Genomic DNA, 10,992 nt, shown 5'->3' on the forward strand with positions numbered 1-10,992 from the left:
TCCAGTGTGCCACCAGGCCCGGCCCATCGGAGACAGCACCACGACTCCAGGCTACCACCCGGCCTCAGGACCAGAAACCACCACCTCAACAGCCACCCTGCAGGGACCCGGCAGAGTCCAGCGCCCCACAGCAGCCCTGGAAGCGCAGCATCTCCACATGGAAAGCGCACAGCGCCAGGAAGACTCTGCATCACCAGGTGTGACGCCTGCGTGGACGGGAGACAGGCAAGAGGGTTCAGAGGGGAAATGACTGGGTTAGAAGGGCCTGGCCTCATCAGAGGGTCAACCCCACAGGGGTCAGCTGGGAGGGAACACCAGGGAGGTGGGGTTGGCAGGAGGAGGTGCGTCCCTGGGGGTGTGCCTCGGGGGCATATGCTCTCCCTGTGCCCCGGCCTGATGTCCCCAGCTGCTCTCCTGCATCACACACTTGTGCCTTGACCTGCAGCTCCGTGGACGAGGAACTGGGGGTGCCAGGTGAACTTCCCTTCCTCTAATGGGTCTTGTCAGGTATTTTGATCACGGCAGCAAAAAAGTGACTAAAACTGAAATTGGTACTGAGAGGAGGGGTCGCTGTTGGGACTCACCTGACCATGAGGTTCAGAAACTTTGGGGGCTTCTTGGAGTTTGTGGGAGCTATTTTGAAAAACTGGAAAAGCTTTCGACTGCTGTAGGTGGAACCTAATACGGTTCTGATGGGAGCTCAGAGACCAGAAGGCCGACAGGACTGTGGACAGTAAAGACTGGGCTCATGAGATTTCACAGGACTCTCCTGGAACTGGACCAGATGCCCTTTGTGTCACGTCTGGCTAAGATGGTAACTGCATTTTTCTTCATGTCCTGAGGCTTTCTATGAGGCTGAATTTAAAGGTGATGAACTCATCAATCTGGTGAAGGAGATTTCAAGGTAGCATACATTCGGGTGGGAGCATGAAGCTGCTGGTTGCTTTTAGTCAAATCCATTGTGATAATCAGGAGCAGAAAGCTAAGCATTTGAAAAACTCACAGTTTGGCCAGAAAACTGAGCAAAGCTAGGGCTAAGGAAAGTGTGTTGTTAAAGACATTACAGCCACTAAAAAGAGGCTAAATACTTTACCCAAAGACAGGAGGAATGAGGCTTGAAAGCATCTCAGGAATTGGCAAGAGCACACCCATCACAGATTCAAGGGAATAAAAGTAAAAATTCCTGAGAAGAGACCAATGAGGCCCCCTGCTTGCACAGGGCGGCCCCCGAGGTTGAAGGGTCCCGCAGCCAGCGCCCTCCCCACAGCACATGGGCTCAGCTGCACACTGTGCAGTACCAGACGTGTCACAGGTCACTTAGCTAGAGACACGAGGCCAGCCCAGCTCTTCTTGGTCACACATAGACACGTCCGCCACCAGCGTGGAGTTTGGCAGGGCTGTCGGGAGGAGAAGACCAAGGTGCGCCACAGGCGGGCTCAGTGGAAATGGAGTCACAGTGCTGCAATGCGCAACAAGGACTTTCAGACTAAGCCAGAAACAGGCACAAGACACCTCAATAAGGGTGACTTAGATCTGCGCTGAGGACCCCTGTGAGAGGAAAGGGCTCCCTTCAGGAGGAATCGGAGCAGGCCCCTGGCACACCCAGGCCTCGTAGACCTGGGAAGACCCCCCTAGAGATGAGACACCCCGGGAGAAGGCCCCAGGCCACATCTGGGGAGACACCTAGAACCTCCTAGAGGGGGGGCCCTCTCCCAGGACAAGGCCCAGAGTCCACGGCCTCAGGAGGACCTGCCTGACTGAAGGAGGTGCACCAGAGCCTTGAGCCCTCCTGACCTGAAATGGCCAGCGGGCAGCCACAGCTACAGCCCAGGTCAGAGCCGGACCCCAGGGATTGGGGCAGAGGCACCAGGACATGCTGACATGCTCAAGTGCTCAGACTCAGGCCTCAGAACACAGCAAAGAACCAAAGGAAGGCTCCACGGAGGGACAGCGCACTAGCTGCACACTGGACAGAGCTAGCAGGGCCGTCCAGCAGGGCCAAGGCAAGGTGCAAGCTGAGGGGGCGAGGGTGGACCAAGGCAGCCCCACCCAGCACGGCATACACTGACCGCAGGGAGGGCCGGGGTGGGAGAACGGCATAGGCCAGCCGGGGCAACTCGGAAGACCACCTCAAAGCACACCGTGGGCTGCAGCTGCCCCTCGGTGGCAGACCCTGGGTTCAGCCCTGTACCCAAGAAAGACCGAGGCCTGACAGAAGACACCAGACCAGGGGGACCACACCAGGGCAGGCAACAGCCACAGCCACAACTGGCCGACGCACCTCTGGGCCTGGAGGCTGCCTCTCCAGCCCTCGATCCCAGGTCCAAAGCCCCACTTCCAAGAACCCGTCTCCAGCAGCCGGCCCCAGCCCACGGGGGTCTGCAGTGAGATCTGCTCACACAAAGGTGAACACCCTGAGGGTGCGGCCCTCCTGGGGACAGCGGCACGGGCCTCCTCTCTGCTAGCCCACTAGCAGGAGGCCTGTTCCTAAGGAGAAGCCTCCGGACCTCCCCTACCCTAACCAACACTCCGGGGGGGCACCAGGAGGTGGACCCTGCAGGGGCTCCAGACCCGCACACTGGCCTGAGAGGCCCGGGGTCCCAGGGCTGCCTTCAGGGAAACGTGGCAGCAGGCTGCCTGCCTTGGCCCTGCTGAAGGCGCTGTCTCTGGGGGGCAAGCCTGAATAGGAGGGACCCTCCCAACACAGGCAGCAGGGACACAGGCCTCCGGCACAAGCTCCCTACTTGTTCCTGAGGAGCACTTAAAACTGCTGCCATGAAAAAGCCCAGGGCACACTGCGGAGGGAAACGGCCAGACGCAGGCCTGTGTCCAGCGCTCCCTCACACACGGGAGCCAGAGAGGAGAAGAGGGTCCCGTGGAACAGGGGGACCAGACAAGAGGGAGGGTTGGAGGAGGGGAGGGGAGGGCCTCTGCCAGACCACGCCACATCACAGAGTGTCCCCAAGATGTGCAGACGAGGCAGAGGGGCAGGAAGGGGAGGGCGGGCAGGGAGGAGGGCGGGTGGTGCGAGAGCCTGGGGAGGTGGGTGCGTCTCTGTGATCTGGGTGCCCCCTCCAAAGGCCAAACTTAAAAAAACAGAAGAGAGCAGGGTAGGTAAGTTCATGTGGGCAAAACTGCAGCTCAGATGCAGGTGTGGACACACCCAGGACACCCCAGAACAGCAGCAGGCTGGTCACAAGGGCCACCCAGCTTTGGCTTCAGGTCCCTTCCTTCCTGACACCTTTGTGCACCGTGAGGATTTCAAGAAAATCTCTGTTTGGTTAATAGACATGTAATGAGGCTGTTTCCTTTCCCGACGCGTGGCAAGACTGTGGGCCGGCCAGGCAGGAAGGAGGTGCAGCCACAGACCTGCTGCCCCAGCCCCCGGCGCTAGCCAGCAGGAGTCCAGGCAGCAGAGGTCCATTCCACAGACAGCGGCAGATGTGTCCAGAAGGTCAGAGAGGCCAGGAAAGGAAGAAAGGGCAGCCCCCACCGACATTAATCCCGGGTCCTCAGAGAAGCTGACGGGGCGGGTGACTTACAAGGCGCAATTCTCAGAGGCCGAGGCAGAGAGTCAGGGGCGCTGCAGGGAGGCCGAGGAGCAGGAGAAATCGGCACTGAGGCGCGGACACTTGGGGAGCTGACCACATCAGCCATCAGCCAGGCCAAGGCAACCTTCCCAAGCAGCTGGGCAGCCTCTCCATCACGGGCAACGTGGCTGCCTCCTCTACCCGGCTCCCAACCACAGGCAGCACGCTCACCCCCTCCTCTTCAAGCCCACCCAGCTCTGGTCCAACCAGAGGGGCCTGTGGCCTCCTAGGAAGTGCCCCGGCCTCTGCTTTCACTCCTGCTCTCTGCCAGAGATGCCACGTGCCACTGGGTTCTGCCAGCTTCTGCCTGCACCCCACCCCGTGTCTCTGGGGCAGGTCGCGGGGGTGAGTGCAGTGCTGCTGAGCTGTGGGGGGTCCAGAGCATGAGGAGCCAGGGCAGATGGGGCCACTGGTCCCACGACACTCCCAGACAGGCCAGGGCGTCGCATTCTGTACAGAGACCAACCAAACTGGAACCCCAGGGCTGGTGCTGCCTGCCCCTCTCCTAGACCAAAGCCACCCGACATTCAACTGCAGGCCTCTGCTGCTCGAGGCCTCAAAGCCCAAGGCACCGACTGCGCAGCTTACTGCACCCAGGATGGAGTCAGGGCTGGAGAACCCCAGAGCCCCCGCAGCCAGCCATGCCCAGGCCACAACACGGAGGGCATGAAGGCCCCTCTCCGCCATGTTGTTTCATAGGTGAACACACCAAGAATGGCAGGTTTTCAAAAGATGCTCTAAAGCTACAATTGCCAAGAAGAAATAGCAATTAACCCCAAAGCAGAGCAGACCACCGAGAGGAAGGCTCAGCCATGAAGACACCAGGCAGCTGAAATGCAACCACAGATATCTCCTTCTTCCTGCAAAATAAGGTGAGTGCCCATCAACAGAGGTGGCAGAGGTATCTCAGTGCACACCCCAGGGCTGGGGTGTGGCTCAGGTAGAGCAGTGCTGAGCCTGGGTCCTGAGGCCCAGTTGAAAAGAATGAATACACCCTGCCTTTTCTGAAAGGCAAAGCAAACAGTGGAGCCCAAATAAGACCCATCCAAACTCCTCCAATTTCCAGACAGCAGAAGCAGATCACAAGAGGCCTGGTGGGCTGGACCTCACAGGGCACTGTCCCCTCTCACCCAGAGCCCACAGACACATCCACTGCTCTGTGGACCTGGGCCTCCAGGACTTGAGGGCCACACCAAGTAAGGAAGAGCAAATAAATGGTGATGGCCACTCAAGAACACACCCTGGGGCTGGGGATGCAGCTCAGTTGGTAGAGTGCTGGCCTTGCATGCACAAGGCCCTGGGTTCAATCCCCAGCACCACCACCACAATAAAAAAGAACACTCCTGGCACTATCATCTAAAACCCATCTGTATTTTACGCTGAAATTGAAGGTACACAGCTGGGTGCCGTGGTGCAGCCGATGATCCCCATGACTTGGGAGGATAAAGTAGGAGGATCGCAAGTTCGAAACCAGCCTCAGCAGTGGTGAGGCCCTCAGCAACTCTGTGAGACCCTGTCTCAAAAAATATAAAGGACTGGGGATGTGGCTCAGGGGTTAAGCACCCCAGGGTTTAATCCCTGATGCAAAAAAAAAAAAAAAAAATCCACTCAGGCTTAAAAAAAACTGAGTCCCTGCAAATCAACATGAAACAGATAAAGACAAATGAGGACAGGACACACCAAGTGTGAAAAAGGCCAACTGAAACAAGATGTGATTCACACTTCCACCCATCAAACTGAGGAACTCCGTGGGCCTTGACATTGTTATCAACTCCACGTGGAAACAGAGTGCTGGGAGCAGAGTCACGTCCTGCCGTCTGCAGCACACGGGGCGAACCTGGCCCAAACTTCCACAAGACTCTCACATCTCAAAGGCACGGCATGTGTGAATGCACACGTTTACACACCTCCAAGGATCTGTGCTAAGGATCCCTGTAGAAGTGTGCAGACCTGCGGGAAGCACTGGGCGTCCACAGACGGCCAGGGCTGTCCTGCCACTGCACAGCAGCGCCGTCCAGGACTCACCCCCTCTCCCCCACACCTGCTGATGCAGCTGTTTTTGTTCCTAAAAGCTGGGGACGGGGCTGGGATGTGGCTCAAGCGGTAGCGCGCTCGCCTGGCGTGCGTGCGGCCCGGGTTCGATCCTCAGCACCACATACAAACAAAGATGTTGTGTCCGCCGATAACTAAAAAAATAAAAATATAAAAAAAAAAAAAAAAAAAAGCTGGGGACACTTGCAGACAGTCCAGGAGGGTGCACGTGGGTCTTTAAATGTCTTTTTGCTCCCTGTTCATCCTGTAGAAATCAGACTGGTGTCCTGGAAACGGGCTGTGCAGAGGACCTGGTTCCGAGGAGGGGCTTCCACAGGAGACACGTGACTGTGTCCACCACAGGACTGTGGTATGCGCTGGCCTGAAGTGAAGTAAGGTCCGGGTCCGCTGCGTTTCATTTCCCACATTAACTCGCTGTTCCAGCAACTGACCACCTACAATCCCGCAGCACGTCAAATAGACAGCTGCTGAAAAAAGTGGCCAGAGTGGGGCCTCCCAACCACACAGAGGAGAAGTCAGACAGGTGGGCAGTCCAGCCCCTGTGGCCCACTAAGTGGAGACCCAACCGGGTGCTCACAGGCAATCAGCTTCCTCTTACTGCTGCTTTCCTAGGACTTCCCAAAACTCTCCGAGATCACTCTCATAATGAGAAGAACTCGGCTGGATTAAAACTCCCGTGGAACTCCACTAATGCCCAACAGTGATGGGCAGCACAGCCCACCGTGACCAGCCAACAGCGGCTCAGAAAGAACAGTACCCAGTCTCCACCAGGAGCTGCCCGCCACCCAGAACAGACCTAGGAACGTAGGACATCCCCTGCAGGTTCACACCTGGTGGGAGGGACTCTGCAGACACGTGGAGGGCAGGCAGGGCAGAGCCGGAGCAGGGATGGCCTGGGCATCTGGCTATCTTCCTGCCCACATCTCAGGGCAATCAGTCCTGCTTTCTTGGACCCAGGGGCTATGACCTAATGGGAGCCCAGGGCACCAGGGCAAGCTCCCGACTCAAGCAGGCTGTGCCAGGGCCACAGAGGTGCACATGGGTCACTCCCATACACCACTGACAGAAACCAGAGCTCAAGTAACAGGCTGCGGGGAGGCAGGCATGGCTCTCCACTCAGGTCTCAGAATCTCTAGCAGCACAGCAAGGACAGCCCAATCCCCGTGACCCGGAAACCCCGGTCAGCATCCTCATGCACACCCTTGGTGGGCAGGCTGTGCAGAGGTTCAGCCAGTGGGCATTCACTGACCCAGCTCAAAGACGAAGAGTCACGCTCCATTAGGGCCAACACACAAACCAGACAGAAGGCCAACGGCCAGCCGGCCCTCAGACCTGGGCACACCAGGCCCTTGCTGGGGCCTGTCTGAGCAAGACTGAAGACATCACGTCCCTCCAACCAACAGCAGGAGTACACCCAAGGCAAGCCAAGTAGCAGCTCCAAAGTGAATTTTCTAACTATTCTATGATGAAAAACAATGAATTAACTCCTTAAATACTGAGCGCGAGAGCATCCACATAACCGGGCGATTTTGAGAACTCTCACCCAGAGCACATGCCCACATCCTGCAGGTGGACGGGCATGAGGACTGCAGACCACACACCCGCCACCAAGCCTGGGTCAGCTCAGAGGCACTGTGCTCCAAAAGCTCAGGCCGGGCTCCAACCTCAGCACCTTGAAACAACAAAGATTAGAAAGGGCGGACTCAGTGAAGAGGGCCTCTCTCTCTCCTGGCCCTGCGCCCAGCCTGCCCACTGGCCTAAGCACCAGGTTCCAAGAGCTGCTGTTGGCTTCCACGCCACTTGGGCTCTCTCCACCTTCCTCCCCTGGAGAATAGCCTGGCCATCAGCCTCCCCAACAGCCAGCCCCAGGACGACACCTGCAGCCTGCTCATCTCCACGAGGTCCCTCCGTCCAGTCAGGCCCAGGCACTGATGCTGTACCTGCTCTCCCCAGGCTGCAGGGACAGCAGGGCCCCTTTCCGTCTAGGCCTGCGAGGTGCACAGCGCCTTGGTAAAGTCGTTATCTGCTCCAGACATGAACTAGGTCTCTTGGTTACACCACGGAGAGCTGAGACCGTGACATGGCACCCTTTGCTCTCTGCTCTCAAAGAACACTTGAAGATTTTTCCAGAAACCCCAGTACACAACCAGGCAGCACAGTCCAGGCATCCATGGGACTGGAACACAGGCACCCACTCACACGGCCATGCTCTCTGCAGGGGCAAATGACCAGTGACCCACATGTGCTCCCAGAACACATGGTCATCCCCCAGTATCCACAGAGGTGGCTCCAAGATCTTGCTGGACACTGAGACCCACCAAAGCTCGAAGGCTCCCATAATGTGTTCAGGGCTTGCATGTGACCACACGTGTCTCCTGCGGACTTCAGATCATTTCCAGATATCTCAGGTGCCCAGCACTTCCAGACACTGCACTGACAGCGGTCACTCTGCCTTGTCCAGAGAATAGCAACATGCAAAGAGACTACATGTCCAGTGCAGATGCAGGGTTTTAAAAACATTTTCCACTTGCAGTCGGTTGAAATGGCAAGTGCAGAACTGCAGATGAGGAGGACTGGCTGCACTGGGTGCACATCTTTCTCCCCACAAATGGCAGCGGAGCTCAGAGGGAGGCCATGGGCTCCATTCAGCCAAGGCTCCCTTCCCTTCAGCACCGTGTGAAATGACATCCCCTCCCTCACCACTTACAAACCTCCCTGTCATGACAAGTTGGGCTGTGCCAGTGGTCACAGCTCCCCAGGCAGTGAGCACTAGGGGAGACCCCAAGAGAGGACGCTGACCGTGCAGGCCACAGGCACTCATGCATGGCCTTGAAGCCCAGCCCTGAGAAGCCCAGCCCTGAGCAAGGTGGCCTGCCTTCACTGAGCACAGCCCCCGACAGGGCGGTCACTGTACACACCACCGCCCACCCGCCTACTCCCTCCCCACGTCCTCCCAGACCACCTTTCTTCTCCCTCGTGGAGCACCTGCTCCAGTATGTCCAGCCTCGGGCGCCCACTGCCCAGCATCACCACTGTTCACAGATGCTCCTGCGCTGGGCTCTGCACAGCCCTGTTCTTCGCTGTACTACATACACAGGGTCCCTCCCCAGACTTGCTGGTATCACAGGGCCAGCACTTTGGCCAGCGCTCCCTCTCCTCTTCACAGTCTTCCACCAACCCTCATGGTCTCCTTGTCTATCCCCTCCCCTGGGCCCCAGGGTCCTCCATGAAACCCCAGGCTCTGCACAGTGGGTCCCAGCCACTCCCTCCAACAGGCTGGGCTTCCAACACTCACCAGTGCACTGCTTAGAAAACCTCAGTGTGCCCCTATGTCCCCTCTGGTGCCAGCTGCAAAGTCCCTTCTGAAACTCAAATGTCATGCCCCTACTTTAAGGAAATGGGTTGGCTAGAGAACAGGTCCAGCCCTTGACCTGTCCACAACCTCCAGGCCCAGCCTGAACAGGGAAGGCCATCTGCCTCTCTACCCAGCTATTCCTCAGCCTGCAGGGCCAGGTCACCACTTCACAGCATCGGCCCCATCACCATAGTGAATGACCCAAGACCAGCTTGGGCTGGGCCCACCCTGCACCAGCCCACCTCACTTGACATGTGGCCATGTCCAGGGACTTAGTCTTCCTCAACCAGACATAGCCAAGCCTGACCACAGCCAACACATCCGTGGGAACCTCATGGTGTACACACCATGCGCACAGTGCCAAGCAGATGACATGGAATTAAGAGGGCCTCAGACCACGTTAGTGACGTGTGCTCAATAAGGTGATCACACAACCCAGAAGCACCCACACAGGTCACGGGGACCCCATCCCCACTTTAGACCATCTAAGGCATCGGCTGCTTTCTGATCATGTGCCCAGCCTCTTGCACCTTTAGGGCATGCACACAAGAGAGGAGGGCATGGCCCTCGACCAAAAGCCACCCAACAGCACTTACACACTGTGACTTCAGCTAGGCCACACTGGCCTACCTGCAGTGACGTGCCTCCCTGAGGCAGGCCCAGGGCACCCTGGGCATAGCTCCCCTGGGACTGGCAGAGCCTCTGCCGACAGGCGGGTTCACACAGGCTCTCTGGGGCAGCGCTGTGGATGCGTTCCCACCACACCCCTGTGTTCTGTCTCAGGCAGCTCAGCTGCCTGTTTCCAACTATGCACAGTGAAAAATAAATACATAAATGCTTCTGGAACACTACATTCCCAGGAACACAAGGTTACAGCTGGCAAAAGGCAATGACACAGATATTACAAAGAACTATAAGACCAACAGCATCGACTACAATTTCCAGACCTAAGAGTCTATTTCTCCATCCCAGTTTTAAAAGTTACTCAGGATATCCAACAGTTTCAAGGCTACACAAAGCTAAACTAACTAGCACAGTGTACCACATTTCATTATCACCAAACACCACCCTTCTGAGAAAACAGAGCCAAATGAGTGTCAGTGTTTGACCCAGCAATGCTGAATTTCTGTCCTCCACAATATGCAAGACAGATGCAGCCCGAGCCCCAGGCCCCTGGGTGCCAGCCAGCCCTCCTGTGCACAAGGCCACAGAGCCTGCAACACCCTCCACCTCCCTGGACAAAGGGTGGGTTTGCACATATAGATTCAGTGCGGTCTGGAGGCACAGAAAAACACTGCAAGGGGCATCACCTGAGCACCCTGCAAGGTGCACCAGGCGCTGGAGTGACAAAGAGCAGGAAGCACTGAATCCCTTCATCTCTCACCTCTATTCTGCCACCTGGGCTCAGAAGTCTGAAAATGTATACTACCGCAGTCCACGTGCTGCCTCCTGAAATAAAGGGAAAGCCCCCAAGAATGAGCCCTGCTGACACCTGTCTGCCACAAGAAGCAGAAATACTTACATCTTTTGCCATGTTACCAGATCCAGGAAATCGAGGCTAAAGCTGTGCACCTCCACAGGAGAAAACTGACTCTTCTGGCAGAAAAAAAGGAAAGACAGATGATGAGTAAGAATGAAAAAAGAAGTTTCGCACGCACCACGTCTCAAAGGCAATGCCTTCCCCCACCCGCACGCGGGCCTCCGGGCAGTAGGGCCTTCTCTGCCCAATCCTGACAGTGGAGCTGGCCAAGCAGGTCCCACAGAGGGTTTTAGGCCACCTCTCCAAATGGAATCGCACCCCAGGACACCCCGCAGCACCTGCAGTCAGAGGGCCAGTGCAGGACCCCAGCTCCTGGGCCCCGCAGCACAGCGGTCAGGGCTCACTTCCACCCTCCGGGGCACAAGGACACCCCCCTCAACGGGGCACAAGGCCCCACCTGGGCAGGAGGCCCGGAGGGGCTCCCCCCGGCTCCCAGCGCAGCGCGCAGAACTGGA

The 10,992-nt window shown here is 57.4% G+C and overlaps 1 protein-coding gene across 2 annotated transcripts in view; it reads right to left on the bottom strand.

The window, feature by feature from the left end:
* Window positions 1-10,986, bottom strand: part of Tfdp1 (transcription factor Dp-1) — a 30,849-nt gene extending 19,863 nt beyond the window's left edge. For both annotated transcript variants that reach the window (XM_015484044.2, XM_048800572.1), the window contains exons 1-2: window positions 10,935-10,986; window positions 10,520-10,593 (exon numbers count right to left, since the gene is read on the bottom strand). In XM_015484044.2, the coding sequence (XP_015339530.1) occupies window positions 10,520-10,531 (12 nt within the window). In that variant the 5' untranslated portion in view covers window positions 10,532-10,593; window positions 10,935-10,986. The remainder of the gene's footprint in view (window positions 1-10,519; window positions 10,594-10,934) is intronic.
* Between the last annotated feature and the right edge of the window lie 6 nt (window positions 10,987-10,992).

Source organism: Marmota marmota, unplaced genomic scaffold (genome assembly GCF_001458135.2).
Source record: "Marmota marmota marmota unplaced genomic scaffold, marMar, whole genome shotgun sequence".
In the NCBI taxonomy this organism is placed as follows: domain Eukaryota; kingdom Metazoa; phylum Chordata; class Mammalia; order Rodentia; family Sciuridae; genus Marmota; species Marmota marmota.